Raw genomic sequence first — 18,708 nt, forward strand, 5'->3', positions numbered from 1 at the left:
TATTCTTCAATCACATGCACATAGCACACTGCTTACTGCAGGGCTATTGAGATCATGCCCCCTACATGCACTGTGCATTCCTCCATCACATGCACAGATGATTTCTATTTTGGATGGATGTCTGCTTATAAGAACAAAAATTATGCTTGGATATGATACCTTTCCATTAAAGTACCCTCAATTCCCAGTTAATTCCCATAAATTCCCATTATTAGGTTAACTTCCCATGGATATTTACTGGACACTTTCTGGAAATTTAAGGAAAATGTTCCACCCCTTTGCAACCCTATTTGTAATATATTTGACTATTAAAGGAAGCAGAGATGTTCTGTTAAAACACTACGTACACACATATATATACACAGGATGAAAAGCAGCAAAGGGACAAGACACCACACTTTTTCCACAGGGGGCGCCAATGTCCACACAAACCCAACATACCCAACAGGAGCTTTAATATGCTCCAATACCGAAGTATTCTTTTACTCTTTCAATCAATGAAGAATTAAGTGAAAAAAAAATGTAATGCTAAAAACTTTCCCAAACTAGGCCTACCTCCTTCCCTTCCCACATCCCCTGCTTCTCCTGTCCATCTTTGCTTATCCGAGGTTTTAATTCACACGACCTGGGAGAAAACAAATGAGGATTAAACAAAATAAATTATAAAATGTCAGAAAGGTAATTCTATAAAAATGTGAAGTGCACATACTTGATGATGGACTCCACATCAAATCCTCAAATATAATCAAATGAACAGTTTCATAAAGACTGTACTCGGGTCTTTCATGGGGCTGCTCTGTATCAGACCAATAGCAGCCATGTACACTTTAATGCCATCACAACTTGATGAAGAGAAAAGTAATGCAGATCACTAAGTGAAAATAGCTTTATTATTTGAAGTACAAATAAAAGAAAATAAAGATATTTTGGTTTGTTTAAACTGTAACATGTAGAATACAATGATAATTTCCAAACACAACAGAACAGTCAGAACTCTATGAACAACAAAGTGCAGTGTGTGTGTACAGTGAACACATTTTTCAAGTAGTCAAGTATACAATGAGCTGAGCTCATCCAATTCCACATTGAAATCTTTGGCATGGGTCCTTCCATGTTTGTTCCACATATTATTTTACCTCAGTGCAAGGATGCTTTTTAAAGGGAAAGGCAAGCATACATGCACTCAACTGATAACTTGTCTACCTTCGGTTTAGTTTGTTCAATGGTAATGATAACTCATACATGGTGGCAAGGCTTTATCGAATGGGACAACTTAACACAAGAAGGAAAGAACAGTTTTTTGTTTTTTACAGTGAACAAAACAACATTGTTTTTAACTAGAATATGGATGCATTCATAAGCTTGTCATACACAGATTTGAGCTGTAGATCCAAGCATCCACATTTGAAAAGTACAAACAAACAAACAAACAAAATATACATTCATACAGGTTTCAATTTTCACAGTGCTTCATCCTGATCACATCTAATTCAAGGGATCAGTTCACATTCACCAAAGATTTCAAGTACTAGTGTAAAGGTAGGACCCATTTATAATTTATTTCAGGTATTAATTCTTAATTAACATTTGATTTACTTGGCCTCCAGAACAAACAGAGGAGATATGAAGTGTTCTTAAGTGTGCAAGAAAGCGAAAGATTTTCACTGCTGTGAGACGGAGAAGTCTTTCAAAGGGCTTGTTTCTCCAGGAGAATCCCACTTTCACTCCAGGTTTAGCTCAAACATGGTCATGATCTCCCGCTGTCTAGTCATGTCAATACTAGACATCTAAAAAGGAAATAAAGCACCAAAAGAAAGTTGTTAATGAACTATTTCACCTATGATACAACCACAATGAATATCATAGGTTACTTACAGACTCTCGTCTGCGACGTTCTTGCTCCTTCCTGCGGGCCATATCTCTTTCCCTGTCCACTGGGCACTTTGTGGGAACAGGTTCTGTTTGGACAGGAGACGTTTTCTGCTCCTCATCCTTTGGAGAGTCGACAGTAGCCTCTGAGCAGATGCTCTCTGGTGAATCAGGCTCCTCTTTTATGGGTAGTTCATTTACTTCAGCTTTACATAGGCCAGGTAAGCTAGAGAGAGAATGTCCTTATTAAATGAAGCAGAGAAAAACTTCTTCAAACTGTATTCTTTCAGATAACGGGATGAGGGCAATTAGGGTTGCAAAATTCCGTGAATTTTCAAAGTTAGAAACTTTCCATGGGAATAAATGGGAATTAACAGGAATAAACCAGGAATTTACTAAATTGAAGGTTGGCTCTTAACAAGGAATTTAAATATAGTTGGGGAAAATATATTTTTGCATAATCCTGACTAAAACAACCAGCTTTCATGCAAGTACAGTTGAATACCTATGCTATTCCTCAATCACATGCACATAGCACACTGCTTACTGCAGGGCTATTGAGACCACGCCCCCTACATGCACTGTGCATTCCTCCATCACATGAAGCACACATGATTTCTAGAATCCTGCAGAGGCTAGGCTTGAGAAGCTTGAGGGAAGATGCTTTATTTGCATGTTGAATGGAAGTTTTTTTGGAGGGAGAGGGGCTCTTTTTATTTAACATTTTGAATGGGACTTTGTTGGGATTGCATTCTTGAATGGGTTGGGTCGGGGGGATTTATCTGCTCATGGAGTGTTTCAAAGATCTGAACGTATCCACCATGATGCTACTTGACTGTTTGTGAACTGTTATTTTAAAGCCTTGTGTTTGGCACATTGCACCAATTCACATCTCTTTTAGCAGCCAGTGTGACCATATTTGAAGGACAGCAGCATGCATTGATACTCCTACATCTGGTGTAATCCTTAATTTTCAAGTAAATTGAGCCATTATATATATGAAATAAGCATCACACTGTATCCAAAAGATTTTACATGAGCTATTAAGACATTAAACTTATTTGGAAAATGCAACAAACTGCAATAAATGAAGAGAAAATAGGCTCATGTTCTCATCTGGTTTCTCACAACCTGACCATTTTACTGCAACCAGTGAATTTGCTCCCTGCTGGCCATTAGAGAGAACGCAAGATCAAGACCTTCTGCATGAGTTACGCTTTTGAAACCAAGAGGCAACATCCACTTCTAGCATACAGTCAATGCATTAACCCAATACCTGCTCTTATCAGGAACTTCTCGCTCCTTGTTTCCATCCTCCAGTTTCTTCTTCAGTGCTTTCTCACGTTCTTCCTTTTCTATGACAGCCTTCTTGAACTGCTGGAAACTCTCTTTTGAAGACTTGATTGCAGTTGGAGTGAGTGACTGCTTCACCAGTCTCGCCCAAGACGCTGCATTTTTCAAAACTATCTCCTAAAGAAGACAAATTTAAGTGTTTTCTGTAGTCCATTTAAACAGCGATGGAGGGAAGTGGTGCCAAGTTTGATCATCATAATATATGCACAGATTTATGTTTGGCCTCTTAAAAGCAAATATAAATAAATGAATAAATAGTTTTAAAATAATAAAAGATGGGTATTTGAATTGTCACAGATGATGACTGGATGCCATCTGCTGGATTAAAGATTGACTACATGATTGGAATCAGGACTATAAATTGGAATTTCTTCAGCATAAATAATTTGAATTTTTTTTAATGAAATTATTCAAGTGCAAAAAAAATCACAAACTGTTTATGTTTATATTTATATTTAAAGTCACACATTCTACAAACCTCATCCTGATCCAAATGACCAACCTTTTTGGTTATTTGGGGTTTTTCCTCTTCAGTTGTTTTACTTGCTGTGTTGATGTCAGGCACACTCGTCAACTGATCGTCAGGAGCATCCTCTGGGAATCTGAAATCTGTGTGGGGGGTGGACTTACTGGATCTGGTCTCATCTTTAGACAGCAGTGGACTGTCTATAAGGGGGGACAGCACCGGGCCCTGCTGGAAGTTGGGAACAAACATTTGAAATAGTTACGTCCTTAATGTTAAAGAACAATGCAGACAACATTTAAATGGACTCTCATCCTCATGCAATACACATTTAAATATCTCTGACATTAAGATGAAAATACTTTAACACCATATGAGGAACTGCTTACACAGGTCACATTGCTATTTCTTAGACCTTCAATACTTCTCTTGTTATTTGAAAATGAAATCAAATTGAATATCAAAACTTCTTACTTGTTAAATTAAGAGTAACAATGTGATTGAGAACTTCTTTGCTCGCCTCTTCTTAATTCTCTTTAACCTTATTGATGCACCAGATCTGAACATTTTCCCTGATGTACAGTAAAAACATTTTAAAATATTGCCTGATGCTGTTCTACTCTTTTTGCAGTTTACAACAAGGCGATACCCTCAGTCCTCTGTAAAAGTAGGTTGGCTTTCCTTGTAATATAGCATGTGCTTTACTCAGTGCAAAATGATATAATAGCTCAAAAGTAAGGTAGAAATTAGACCTGTTAGCTAACCTTTGTTAAAGGGTAAATTGACTTGTACTTATATAGCACTTTTCTAGTCTTTCTGACCACTCAAAGCGCTTCTACACTACTTGTCACATTCACCCATTCACTCACTGATGGCAGAGGCTGCCATGCTGTGTAGTGAGGGACCATTAGTATTAGCTAATCTCATTCATACACATCCACACACCGCTGAAAAACAGCGGGAGCAATTTGGGGTTCAGGGTCTTGCTCAAGGACACTTTGGCATGTGACTGCAGGAGCTGGGATCAAACCGCCAACCTTCCCGTTAGTAGACGACCAACTCTATCCATTGAGCCATAGCTGCCCCACGCTGTTAACACCTCCAGATTTATTTCAAAGTTAGTTTGAAAAGCACACTGTTCATAGTCAGAATCATCAATAGTAGTAATAAAAAAGATTGTCACTATATTTAAAAAGTCAGGGACTCTTTGTTGTTGTTTTTAACAATCAATCAAATCTGTGATGCATTAGTGTCATCAGGAGTACCTCAAATCTGGCAGCAGCCCAGTCCATCACGACCACTGGAGATGCCATGGGGGATAAAAGGGCAGACAGATCTGTCAACAGAAAACAAAGCACTGAACGCTCAGTATAAGACAGAACTATGTTAGGTAACTATGATGTAACATAACCATTACTATGTTGTGACACAACTAAACAAGATACAAAGGAGCTCATTTGAAGTCAGACAAGCACACAGTAAGAGCTACTGTGTAGTGCAAGTCGACTCCAGAGAACCAGAGTGAGAAACCTGAGTGAGATGGAGTTTGAGTAAAACACATGAAAATTAGAACACCTTCCTTAAAGCCCATCTTGAACTTATCTTTCTCGAAGACAACAAGCACATAGGAAAAAGAAAAGGGATCACACAGCCTGAGGGGAATACACACTGAAGAAGAAGGGTTCATTATTTATGTTATTGTAGGATTTATGGTGTGAGGCCACTGGCAGTGAGAATGCTGATGAAGCTGATCTGTCAGGTCTGGGAGCAGTATTGATGCTGAAATGGCACCAGGACAAAAAGGTGGGGAAAGGTTGGGAAGGGAAGAGGAAAGAGTGGGGAATAAAACTAAAACATCCATTCAACCCATTTTCACAGTCGTCGTCACTTTAGGATGAAGAGGAAGGAAGAATATTCTTTTGAAATTAAATGTAGTGAAAGCATAGGGTGACTCAGGTCTTTGATTTAAAATGTTCATTAAACGAGGTTTCTGTAAAACTGTATAAGTGATATAAAGCAAATGTGTCAGAATCTGAAATCCCTCTGTGAGATAAAAAGAGGGATGTAAGCAGTACCTGGAGGTGATAGAGTCGGCTCATTACAGGTCTGCTCTGGATTCAGTCCTGTTTGATGGCCTTGGGTGGTTTCTGATGACTGCACAGCACAAGGGAGCTGAGGTGCCTTCACTGCAGTGTTTGTCAAATCTTTTGTCCCTGGTATCTGCTTACTCCAGGCAGGGTGAGTCTCCTTCAACTTTGTCTTCTGGGAAGACTTCTTTCTTTTTTGCTTCTTTGTCTTTGGCACTAAAAGAAAAGCGCATTAATAATTCAAAGTCTACAGAGTCAGGCATCAGACCTTTCTCCCCCCCTCCCAAACTGTTTAAATCAATTATAAACCACTTCACCACGTTTCTTTTTAAAATATAATGTGAAACACAGCATGGAAATTAAATGTGTATAAGACAAACCTCCAAATGAATTGGAAATGTTAAGGGTTTCACACCAGTTAGTAAAAAACATGTAAGAGAACACTTTGTTCAACAACAAAATAATGCCACCAGGAAGTATGCTGATGTTTATGCAAAAGACTCAAATGTGAAAAAAGTATTACACTTGTGATATTGGACGTATACGGAAGAGGATTAGGGCCACCAGAAAAATTAAAAATATATTTTTGAGAAAGAAAACTCAAAATTTTCGAGAAAAAAAAACAAAATTTGTGAGCTTATAAAGTTGATAATCTATGAGAAATCTAACAAGAAATTTTCAAGTTTATAAAGTTGTAAATTTTAGAGAAAAAAATTCAATAGAAATAATAATAGATATAGATTCTATATCCTCACCTCAGCAGGCAAACGCAAGGATATACATTCTATATCTGCACGCTGAGGTGATGTAACATCACGTGAACAACATAAACATGTAAACATCACGTGAACAACATAAACATGTAAACAAGGATATAGAATCTATATCCCTGCATGTGCCTGTGAGGTGAATTTTTTGTTGGATAAGCGCAATCACCTCCTCCAGATCAGTGTGCTGCTTTCTTCTGAACAGCCCCAATACACAGCAATGTCTTTTCAAAGTCTGGATGTCAAAGTAGTATCTCCTTATTGCCAAGTCCAAGTAGGAAGTACAATTTGATAAGATTGTCAAGTGGCTCCATTATGCAGTGAAATGGGTAAATGGCAGCAAGTGAACAATCTACAAATTCAAAGTTTTCTTGTAAAATGTATGACTTTACAAACTCAAAAATTTGGAGTTTGATTCCTCTCAGATTTAGGTCTTTAAAAACTCAACATTTCTACGTTTTTCTCGAAAATTTCCAGTTTTCTTTCTCGGAAAATTCTATTTTTCTTATTTCTCTGGTGGCCCGATCCTCTCTCGTAGACGTAGTTACGGGTGCAACAGTGCAAACCTTTACCCACATGGGTCATGCAGAGTGAGGTGCACAAAGTCTCTGTTAATGATAACACTTTGGGTTTAACTGCTCCACTGTGTTTTATAAGTTTCATGAGATGCGCCTGGGGTAGACATGCAGAAAAATAACAGTACAAACACCTGATGAGAGTGCAAAAATATTCAATGTTTGTGTGTTACCAAGATGGATCTGGTTTCAAACACAGTAGTAAACCATCCGGCTGTTTGTGGCGGTACATCAACACTCTTTTACTTCAGGATAGATAGAACGGGTAAAACAAAGGGAGGGGAGAGGAGAGTGTTACAGAGAGAGCAGCTAACCTGATTCAGAGTCACTGCTATCAGGACTACTACAGTCACTACAGCTGCCACTGCTGCTGGATGATGAGGAGGAGGAGCTGCTGCTGCTGCTGCTGCTGCTGCTTTCACTGAGGTGTGAAGGGAGGTTCGGGTCAGAGGATAGAATGATGTTGGCTGTTAAAAACAACAAAATATATAATCAATGTCTCACATGTACAAGCGTGGTTGTGATGACACTGTTAACCTTGTTCACAGTTCTTACCTACTGGCTTATTTTTCTTTATTAAGCACTGATCTGTACCGCCAACCTCTGGTTTTTCAACCTCCTTTGGTTTGGCCTGCTTTCCTCCTGTAGACTTCTCCTGCTTTTTTTCTACAGGGCAGAGAAGATAGAGGCAATACTAGCTGAAAACAGCTTAAAAATACCTTGAACTTCACATGCTTATTCCATTAATAAGTACTATATGCTGGCAGACCAAAGCTAAAGATTTGAGATGTACTTACTGCCAACATTCTTGTTACATTTCCTTAGACAAGCTCTGACAAACTTCTGCAGGGCTCTCAGCGTGGAGGGCTTGAGAAGTTCAAAGTCAACTTCAAGTTCCTCGAGAGTAGTATCTTGCAGACATGACTCCCTGGTGTGGATGATTTTCACCAACTTGCCCAGCTTGTCACCGGGCAAATCATTGATATCTTGTTTCAACTGCTTCTTCTCCTGGTAAGTCATGAGCTTTGATGAAACCTCATCCTCACATTTTGAATGTACTCCATGGACATGGTGTTTGCTGCCATGCCTACACATAGATAAAATCATCCAATATAAGCCACAGGGTTTGTTATAAACTATGTTGTAGCATCAAAATGTGCTCACTTACACAACTGAGCTCCTGCAGTTGGCCACTTTTTCAATGACAGATTTGTTCTTGCAGGATTTGTGCTTTAGTCTAGCAATATGCTTTTCTTTGGATCTTTTTTCCTTTTTCAACTTGGCTTTCTTCTTTGTTTTCAGAGGCTCGTGTGTGAGTCTCTTCAGCTGGTCACTCACAGCTTTCAACTGAGGAGCCAGCCATTAATGATACAGTTAGGTAAAATGCACTGCAGTGAATAACTTCTGAAAAGCCATGTGCACTTTTACTGGCATGTATATACCAACCCGCTCCTCTAGGCTGGCTAGCTGCACGGCCACCTCTTCTGATGACCTCTCAGTGTCTGAGGAGCTTTTACTTTCAGAACTCTCTGACATCGACATATCTCCAAGTGTGTTAGCTTTTTCCGTTTCCACTCGATGATGAGGTAAGGGACAAGCCTCCGCTGGGGGAACCCTCAGATAACGGGCCTCAAAAACCTCCTGTTGACACAAACAGACTGTTCTTGTGAAGGTGTGCTGGCTGGAAAATGGTCTGCATCGTGAAACAGTCTATATGGCACAGTGAGTATTAATCAAGTATTATATTAGTGTTATCATATTTTGATATCTATATACAATGTGTTTTATTTTTAATTCATTTGTAAAAATGTCTACAAAACATTTTTCACTTTGTCATTATGGGGTATTGTGTGTAGAATTTTGAGGGATAAGGCTGGATCATAACATGTAGAAAAAGTGAAGGGGTATGAATTATTTTCAGATACACAGTAAGGAGCATCTTTAAGCCAGCAGAAAATAACAGAGACAATCAGATAGTCATTATTTCACTGCAGCACCTCCTCTATGAGATGCTTCTGTTGCAGGCTTTAAACTGTTTCTACATTCCTGCTGCAAACATTATCTAGGATTTGGCTCTTGAACTAAATAATGTAAAACACTGAAATAACTGAAAACATTAAAGTCATTTAATATCAAACTTTCAAATAAGTCTAAATTAGATGGAATCCACGTATTTTCATTTCTGCTGGATTTAAACTGAGGGCAAGTATTACCAGGGGAAGGATTTATGGTGTCTGTTTTTCCTGCAGCACATGCACAAGCACAAGTGAAGGGAGTTTGTGATTTCTTGAGGTATGAAAATAGGAATGTTCTGGATAGAGTGTAGAAATATCTGAGTTGTTGACAAGTTATTTGTATGTTCTCATGAAGGAGCTATGAAGGATTTGAGTGTTTATAATATCTTATTTTGAGTTTTAGGGTAGGATATTGTTCGTATATTTTTTGTGGTGTTATTTTTGTTGTTTGTTTACGATATGGTTTATTATGGGGTCAGTTAAATTAGGTTATTTACGGGTCATGTGTTGGGGGCGGGGATATTCAGTTAACTTAGGCCACCTGTTTTCTTTTGTTTGGAGGTGGAAGAGAGGGGGTGAGCTGGGTCTCAGTACTTTTTGTCGACCGCTATTTTCGCTATTTTCTTTTGATCACTTTAATCATCTGTTTGCGCACTTTATCATCACTTACTTTTTTGTACATCAGGGATTTTTGCTAAGCGCATCAGACACTTTACCCACCTTACCCAGCCTCAGCCTCTCAGCTGCTTTTGGCTCTTTGTAGTCCCTAAATCTTATTTTCTGTATGGAATGCTTCATTCAAGATGAAATTATATGAAAGTTGCCATGTTGGTTAATCAGGGTTTTTTTGTTTGTTGGTTTTCTTTTGTTTTGCTTGGTGAAGTTTATATAGTATAATATGAAATGAATTTAAAATACTGTTTTTTAAAAAGTATGTATTAACTTGAACTTTCTGACATAATCCTCCAGGGGTGCTGCTAAGTCTCTGCAAAACACCCCCAGCATAATAATTGTTGAACCTGTTTAAATATAGAATATTACCTCTGCAATGAATGTCATGAATCAGATCAGCATTCAAGATCTGTTTCACTGATAGATTTGAGCTTAAACTCTGATAGAAGGTCACCATGCTGTGTAGTAAGGTAAGTCTTCTAAATCTGATCCATAAATACTTTGAAAATGATCAACGCGGCCTCCATAGTGTTAGACCAGGACTCGGAACATGTGATATGCAATTGGGGGGGAATATTTTATGTACATGAGATACTTTATTAGGATCAGAGACCTTTATTGTCATTACAAGTTGCTTGAGGTCCTGAGGTGATTTCAAACTAATTTAAGCTTTAAGGAAATAATATTAATTCAGGCAGAATACAGTGAATATGAAATTAACATGTTAACAAAAAACTGAAACATAGTAAAAGTATGTTCAGCATGGTATATTTGTTTGATAGAAAACATATTTTACAGATCTATACCTGCAGTTTTCTTGCCATGTAGACCACCTCATGTGCAGGTGGATTATATTTATAACAGTTGGAGAACATCAGCCGAACATCAGCAGCAAATTCCTTTGCGTTTGCATACTCCCGTTGTTCCATCTTTTTCTGAGGAAATGATACTGTGAGGAAAATACACCCAAATTAAACTGAGGATAATGTGATGCATCCCAAGTAATCAGCATCTTACCTTTACGGTGGCAAGATCCATAGGCTGTTTGATAATATCATGGTAGTCGTGCAAGCCCAAAGCGACTGCATCGACTGGGGTATAAAATGGCCACGCATACATATAGTGTCTCTTTGAGAGCAGCTCCTTCAGAATATCATTGCAGCACCTGAGCTGCTCGGACAGTCTGACCTTCTTTCCCTCAAAGGATGGCAAGTCTTTCTTGGGAGGTTTAATGGGCCTTCCACTGCCGCGCCTGGAGATTAATGTGCAAGGAGCTGGATGATCCTCAGCAGGGGAAAGCTCGCCACTGGTGATCCCTGAGGTGGTGGTGGTTGAGAGCTCTGCCTTCCTTTTACTCCCTTTTTTGATCTGAATATTTAGAAGAGAGAAGCAAAACTGTATCACAACACAACCTGAAGTAAGACAAAGGTAAGACTGAGAAAATGTAAGACTTTTTTTGATCTGAATATTTAGAAGAGAGAAGCAAAACTGTATCACAACATAACCTGAAGTAAGACAAAGCATTTGTTAGAGGAATATTAAACTTCCATTCAGACATTTTATGTTCAGTTCAAGCACAAACAGCTGCAAGTATTTTTGGACTGTGTCATGACTGATTCCAGTTTCTGGAACAGTTTCAACAATATTTTTTCATCTTTCTTACTTAATATTGTTGAAATGTTTTGCTAAAAGGAAAAAAATAATATTTTGGCCTAAATTTATAATTTTTTTTTGATTGCTCTTCTTAAATTTACGTGAAAACAGACAAACATCAGTAACTAGGTGTAACCTGGATCATAGACAAAAATCAATCCTAAATGACATCTTGGTCTCAGGTGTTGCACTCTTCAAGATCCCATGGCACAATACAAAATAAACATAAATAAATAAACCAGGTAATATTTTTCGGACTCGTCCTTTACATATTTCACATTTTATCGCCCATTAAACATTAGCTACTTAAGATGTCCTTTCCCCATTACTCATACGACCTATGAGCTGGGTTCACTGTCACATTCTTCTATAAATGCTGATCAATATTTACACTTCCTTCCCTAACTGTCCAAGAAAACCAGCAAACCCAAACAGCACCCTGATAGCTGTTTCTTGAGAATTTGAAGACGGGACAAAGGTAAATCTTAATACTGTGGTCGTTGCCAACAAACCACTGAAATACTTACTGTTGTATCACTGTGTGCAGAGAGCTTGATAGGTTGTAAGAGTTGAGGCACATCAGGGGGCATGACTGTCACTGTCTGCTGGAGAACAACTTCAGACACAGGGGATCTTTGCTTGATTGTAACTGTATGCACAGAAAGCAGGTAAAAATAAATTGGAAGCAAAACAACAACATGACATACCTCAAACAAGTTTAAAAATCTTAAAATACAACAGAACAGAAGACATCACATCTTTTAGGACCTGCATTTGTTTTCCTCCCCCTCATTGGTTCCTTTGTAGTGATTTCTGTGACCTCATACTCGTCCTTTGGCATTTTGTCAACTTTCTGCAAAAAAAACTTCTCTAGGCTCTGTGCCATAACAATGATGTCATCCCCAGGCTGCAGAAAGAAAAAGAAACCATTATAACAGCATGATAGCACTTAATCCAGCAGGTAATCCTATTACAATAGTAATTGGACTGCAATAAGAAAAAAAGTGGCTTTAAAAGTGGGCTCACACCAGCAGCCTAAACTGCATTACACTGTGTTGAACAGGGGTGATAATCACAATGATGCTGTTCAGAACTACAGAGGCATTACAAGTTTTGATTCTTTTCTTCAGTCTGACGTGCACTTTGAAGTTGTTTGTACATTGATTATAAAGCAGCACAATAATCCTCTCTTACTCGATTGTAAACATAGCAGTTGGTGAACATGGTATTGAAGTCTTTTATGCAGTCGAGTCCGTGCCAGTAATATCCGTTCTGAAGACGTTTCTTGATCGTGCCCAGATCCATCGGAGTTTTAATAATTGAATAATAATCCTGAAAGACGTCACAGACATTAAATACACCAAAGAGCATTCTTCACAGATATCTGTGCAATGGAAACAGTTCATGTGTGGAACACTTGTACTTCAGAAGAGCTAGAGCTAGAGCTAGAAAAAGAAACATGATGGTTCTAAAAAACACCTTTAGTTGTGCTGAGAAATTACATTTTTATTACTTACCGGAAGACGCAGTGCCACTGCATCAACTGGCTGGCGAAAGGGCCATGAAAATTGATGCCGCCATAAAGCTTTGACGACCACCTTCTCCAGATACTGGAGCTGATTGGTTACTCGTCTAGGCTTCTTTGAATTTATGACCTCCGGTGGAGGGGGATTTCCACTGACAGTGGGACAGACTTTCACATCAGACATTGTGTGGTCCAAAGGCCATGAAGGGAGAGAGCGATGGTCTTTGCTTCTACTTGTCTCAAGTCGTCTCACGTGTTCCTAAACATGGAGTGGAGAGTAGGTCAGTGCTTGGGTAAAAATGTCTTGAACAATATTTTGAAAAAAACAACAACAAAAAACAAAACAAATTCCATTAAAGTCACTTCTTATATGAATCACAGTAATGCTCAAACTTTCCACCTTGAAGCCTTGCATCTGTAATATTTGAACTAGTGCCTGCATTACAACGAGGTTATCCCATAATTTGAATGGGCTAGTACAGTTGCTGATGTAGCCTTGAGTTGCTAGCCTCAAGCACAGATAAATAGAAGGCTACAGAGATAATAATAATAATAATAAAAATAAAAAGCTTATTTATATAGCACTTATCAAAACAGATGTTACAAAGTGATTTACAGGATATAAACCCACAATAATAAACAGTGTGTGTGTGTGTGTGTGTGTGTGTGTGTGTGTGTGTGTGTGTGTGTGTGTGTGGGTGTGTGTGTGTGGGTATATGAACAATTTAAGAGGAACAGCTGAATAAAAGTGTGATAGAGAAACTACTAAAACAATTAAAACAATGAGTGAATAAAAGAAAAACAAATGAATAAAAGTAAATGAAAAATAAATGTAGCAATCATTGATGAAGCAATATTACAAGAAGGCCTTAAATAAAATAAATAAATGTTTTCAGCTGTGATTTTAAAGAAGATACTGATGCAGCTTGAGATCCTCATCTGATAAGCGGTCTTATTTTTCACACCATACTCACAATTTGAGTTTCAAACTTCAAGTCTTAGCCCCAAAACACAACTTTAAGTAGAAGTAGATTTCTCACACCTCACCTTGAATGACAGATAAAGTTTTTCCAATAACATATGCAGTGCTCCCCAAGACCTGTCCGGTCATCAATATATAACATTTACATATTGTAATATGTAACAAAAATACATTTTTTACTTATGCTATAAATACTAGATTATAATTATTGTTCCAGATCATTCATATTCCTGCCCTGAAATTTCATCTGCACAAAACAAAAGTGTGTAATAAAATCATCATGGTAAAGAGATCCCTTTATTCCGCTCCAACAACCAAAGGAACATTTACCTTTTTAATAATTGTTGAAAAAGCTCTTAAAAAATTGTGAAAAAAACAAAAACATCTCATCTACAATACATCTCCTCATGTATACAAATGATCACAATTGTTTTTCCTTTTACATAGATGTGTGTTCATATATGTGTAATAATTCATTTGTTTACTTTTTTATCATAGTTGTTATTGTGGTTGATTTAGTTATAATTATTGTTGTTATTATAATGATAATTGTTATTATTTTTTATTATTATAATCATTTTTTATTTAAATGTATTTATTAAATTATTTTAAATGTCTTATTATTTGAGGATTTTATTGTCTTATTGTTTTTGTTGAATGACACCGTTAATAAAAAGTGTTCAGCATAAAAAAGTTCTAATAAACAAGTTCATAAAAAAATTTAATCACCAGGATATCTCAAAGCATGTATTCCTTAATATAGATGTTTATAGATTCTAAGTAGTTCATAGTGATAGCTTCAGAGTTGATTTTAAAAGTTCAGCTATAATCCCAAAATAATCCATGTTTCATACTAGAATAGACTAAATTTTAAACATTGAGTGGATGCTCTTAAGTCATCTTTCCTGCTTTACACAGACAACACTGCCACCTAGAGCATCACTCAGATATGGTTTCATCCAGAATTCAGCTCCATGGAAAAAATAACTAGCTAATTTATATTAAAATAACTCACTTATTTCTTATATGTTAATTAATTATACATAGAGTTACTGTATCATACTGATTATTTATATATAGAGCCACTGTATTATATTGATTAATTACATAGAGATAAATTGTATTGAATTGTTGAAAAATGAAATGTCCGTGTGTAAAGGCAATAACTGAACTAATCATGCCAATAAACAATCTGAACTGACCTGACTAGATGTATGTTGGGGATAATCTTGTTGACTATGCAATGTATGCCACTGACTTATTTCTCCTTATTCCTTACAGAACAGGCTTACAGCAATTACATAATTGGGAATGATGTAGGTGGTAATGAATGATGGTGATGGTGTAGTCAATACCACTGTGGACAAGTGCATGCAATCTGTGGCCCAATCTCAATGTCCACCCTCAAGCACTCACTGACTTTGAGGCACGCTGTGGGCTTAGGGCCGTCCCACTGTCAAAATCATCAAGTGTGTGAGGGATCTCTCTCACTGACTTTTTGAGCCCTTTATGCCCCCTTTCGGGATTCCCAGGGGGAAGCCTGCAAGCACGGAAAGGTAAATGAACGCCGTAACATGAAATTTAAAAAAAAAAGTGTGACAGTAAAAAGAAGCAGGAAAGTTGCAGGTAAAAAAGTCTGCCTGTAAGTATAAATATAGAAAACAGCCTTAATCTATTTATCTTCACACATATGTGTATTTATATATTTATAGTTAGATAGCCTATTAATAAATGTGTAGTTATATAGCCTATTTATATATTCCAAATTGTGTGGTTAGGCAGTCTGTACAGTAAGAGCCTGGTGAGTTGTTCCTTAAGCGCCTTGAATTTGAGGAAAGTAAAAATTGTGCAATAAAAAATCCTAACATCTCTAAGGTGAGCTGATGACGTCATGCAGGTCACATGAGAAGTCACAAAGAGCTGTCCCATTCCCAGTTCTCCAGTTTAAGCCCTTACAGCCTCCTGCCCTCAATCACTTTACAGCTGACGTCAGTAAAGTCAAGAAGGGCTCAGGACTCAGGGCTCAGGGCTCAGGGAGGACACTGAGATTGGGCCTGTTTGTCTTTAAAAAAAATGACAGTCAAGATTGAAAAATGGACTCTGCGTTGTGATCATAACACTTGTTAACTAACTGAATGTTTCTGTGCATTTATTGTGATTTCATCCCAATGTTTCTGTGTATTTACTGTATTGTAACTATAACATTTCATGTTGGTAAGGACCTATAAATCTGCTATAGATAACGCATTGCTAGTGGTGGACAGTAACAACGTAAACTTACTTGAGTACTGTGCTTAAGTACATTTTTTGAGTATCTGTACTTTACTTAAGTATTATTATTTTGGGGAACGTATTACTTTTGACTCCACCACATTTCTATCAGTGCTCTAGTTACTCACTACTTTTTCTTTGAAGTCAGCTCATGATTTTTCTTCTCTTTTCTGAAATCTGATCCTAAGACAGTAAACTGTGTTTGTGTAGTTCTGTTTGTCTCAGTGGTTTAGTCGTACCTGTATATCGTGCGTCTCCACGGTTGAACGTGGAGAAAACACAGAGCAGATTTCACTCTGATCAGGCAGTTCATTTAGTCGTGGTAATGATGGCTCTAATTCTCCACCTGAGCACCCATGTCCATATCTTCAGCCCATGTTAGAGGTTTTTGAAATGAAGAATGATACGTATTGTTTGAAATCTTCTCCCTGTTTCCCACTCTGCCCAAACAAACAAACATTCACAGTCCAACCTGAGAGTGTCAAGCTACGTAACATTTGTTTAATTCCAGATCAACATTTTTTAGAGATTTCAAGTAATGGTTTCTAAATAAACAGAATGTTACAGAACGTCCTCCTATGTACTCTTGACTGCAGTCATGCTTTGTGAAAACACAAAGTTGAGATCTTTTAAAAATGACTTTGAATACTTCAGTTCTTTTATAAGCAAGTATTTTAACTTAAGTGATAATCTAACAGAGCAACTTTCACTTGTATTGGAGTAATATTTGACCAGGAGGATCTATACTTTGACTTAAGTAATGAAGCTGTGTACTTTGTCCACCTCTCCTCATAATGTAAGGGCATGCTGCATGCAGCCATGCTGCACTGTTGACAGGTCCCGGGCCAACACGTGAAGCCTCACCACGCCCACAGGCTGGTTTGAACTGTCGTTAGCTAGCTTCACATTGCTGAGAGAACATGTGCCATGAGACGGCTAAATGGAGGAATACTCGACAGAGCTTGGCATCTAAACATGTGAAGCATCTTCTAGCTGGTTATTTAACGCAAATACAGCTTTTATAGTTACAATGTGTAGTTTGAAAAATGCTTTAAATACACGTTGCATCTTTGCTAACGTTGGCTAACTAGCTGTTAGCGCTGCTATATCTAATTTAGAATAATGTAAAAACTTTATTTAAACCACTAAACTAGTCACGACACTACTTCACATTTACTTTGTCACTTAGTAATCCTTCAATGTAAGCATGACACGAAGACACATTCAAGTTAGTTAGCGTTTAGCTTGCTAAGTTAGCTGTTACCGTGTGTTAAAAAGTCTCAACTCAGTCAGCTTTGTTCAGCCTTCCTGTGCAGGATCACATCAGCTACATTATTCGAAGCTTTTAAAACATGTGTTGGCATTAGTGAGCAGTAGATGACCGTGCTATCATTACCTTGAGCTCTCACAGGCTCTCTGGTTCACTCTCCAGCAGCAGATCGTTTCTACGGCAACAACAGCCTCACATTTATACCTGCCTGCACGAGCCCGGAGAATGATTGGTCGCACTCTACCTGCACGTGTCAGGTAGCTTCTCTGCAGGGAACTTCAGGATACAATCTGCAGATTTCATGCTTTAAAACATCACAGTCCCTGTGTCTCCTGCACGTTTGTTGCAACTTTGTAATATTACGTATGAGTTGGAGTGTTTTTGTGGGGTTGTCCCGAACAGGTTAGTAGCCTGATGCTGACAAAAGTATCCTGGAGGACTGTCGAGGCATGCAAACAGACTACCTGCTTGGTGTAAAGTCACCAAGCATACTGCCGGTGTGGGGAGATTCACAGCTAGTCGCTCTCCCGCTGCTCGTGAAAAAACGCTTTGGTGTCTGCGTGTAGCGTCAGGAAGGAAAACTGGGGTCTGGGCGGAGCGGTGCGGTGCGTTCACGTGCTGACCCAGCAGCGGAAAACTGTTTTTTAGTGAAGTGAATACGAAAGCTGCCACCCGTAGACTGTAAAGCAGGGCCGGACATGGGCCGGACATTTTTAGTAGACAGTGAGCAAAGTTAACCAGAAAAACAAATATATATACGGAAGAGGATTAGGGCCACTGAAAAAAAAAAGAAATTGAGGTCAATTTTTTTTTAAATTATTATTATGAAAAAAAAGTCGGAATTCTGAGATTGAAGTCAGAATTCTGAGAATAAAGTCAGAATTCTGACTTTTACTCACATCCAAAAAGGCATAAACACAATTAAGAGCAGCACTTAAACTAAACCTATGCTGAAATACTGCTTCTTTAAATTTTACATTTCAAACACATAACTTCAACACATTTTAACAGGTAAATACAAGTACATGTTTAGGTGCATATGAACAAAAAAAAACAAAGTGCAGATTAGGAACACCATCTTTTGTTTTGGTCTCATCTGAAAGTGCATAAAGTAGTAACTTGCTTAGCAGCAACTTTTCAGAACTTGAGGTATTTTTCTTTTTTTGAAATAACAAAAAACACAGTTTGTCCCTGTCCATATTTGGT

At 37.9% G+C, this 18,708-nt stretch overlaps 1 protein-coding gene across 4 annotated transcripts; it reads right to left on the reverse strand.

Moving 5' to 3' along the window:
• Positions 1-870: 870 nt before the first annotated feature.
• brdt (bromodomain, testis-specific) lies at positions 871-18,059 on the reverse strand. Of its 4 annotated transcripts, none has more exons than XM_034705244.1 (18): positions 17,629-18,059; positions 12,972-13,238; positions 12,649-12,786; positions 12,223-12,361; positions 11,982-12,103; positions 10,819-11,169; positions 10,608-10,736; positions 8,561-8,755; positions 8,283-8,461; positions 7,912-8,201; positions 7,670-7,780; positions 7,429-7,581; positions 5,761-5,988; positions 4,951-5,021; positions 3,701-3,913; positions 3,146-3,339; positions 1,876-2,095; positions 871-1,787 (listed from the first exon to the last, which is right to left on the reverse strand). In XM_034705244.1, exons 2-18 carry the CDS (start codon positions 13,161-13,163, stop codon positions 1,722-1,724), a joined length of 2,991 nt encoding a protein of 996 aa, XP_034561135.1. In that variant the 5' UTR covers positions 13,164-13,238; positions 17,629-18,059; the 3' UTR covers positions 871-1,721. The 4 variants fall into 4 exon arrangements, with proteins under 4 accessions (XP_034561135.1, XP_034561143.1, XP_034561128.1 ...); XM_034705252.1 differs by having other exon boundaries at positions 3,725-3,916; XM_034705237.1 differs by having other exon boundaries at positions 3,701-3,916.
• Positions 18,060-18,708: the final 649 nt, after the last annotated feature.

This window comes from Notolabrus celidotus, chromosome 2 (genome assembly GCF_009762535.1).
Source record: "Notolabrus celidotus isolate fNotCel1 chromosome 2, fNotCel1.pri, whole genome shotgun sequence".
NCBI lineage: Eukaryota > Metazoa > Chordata > Actinopteri > Labriformes > Labridae > Notolabrus > Notolabrus celidotus.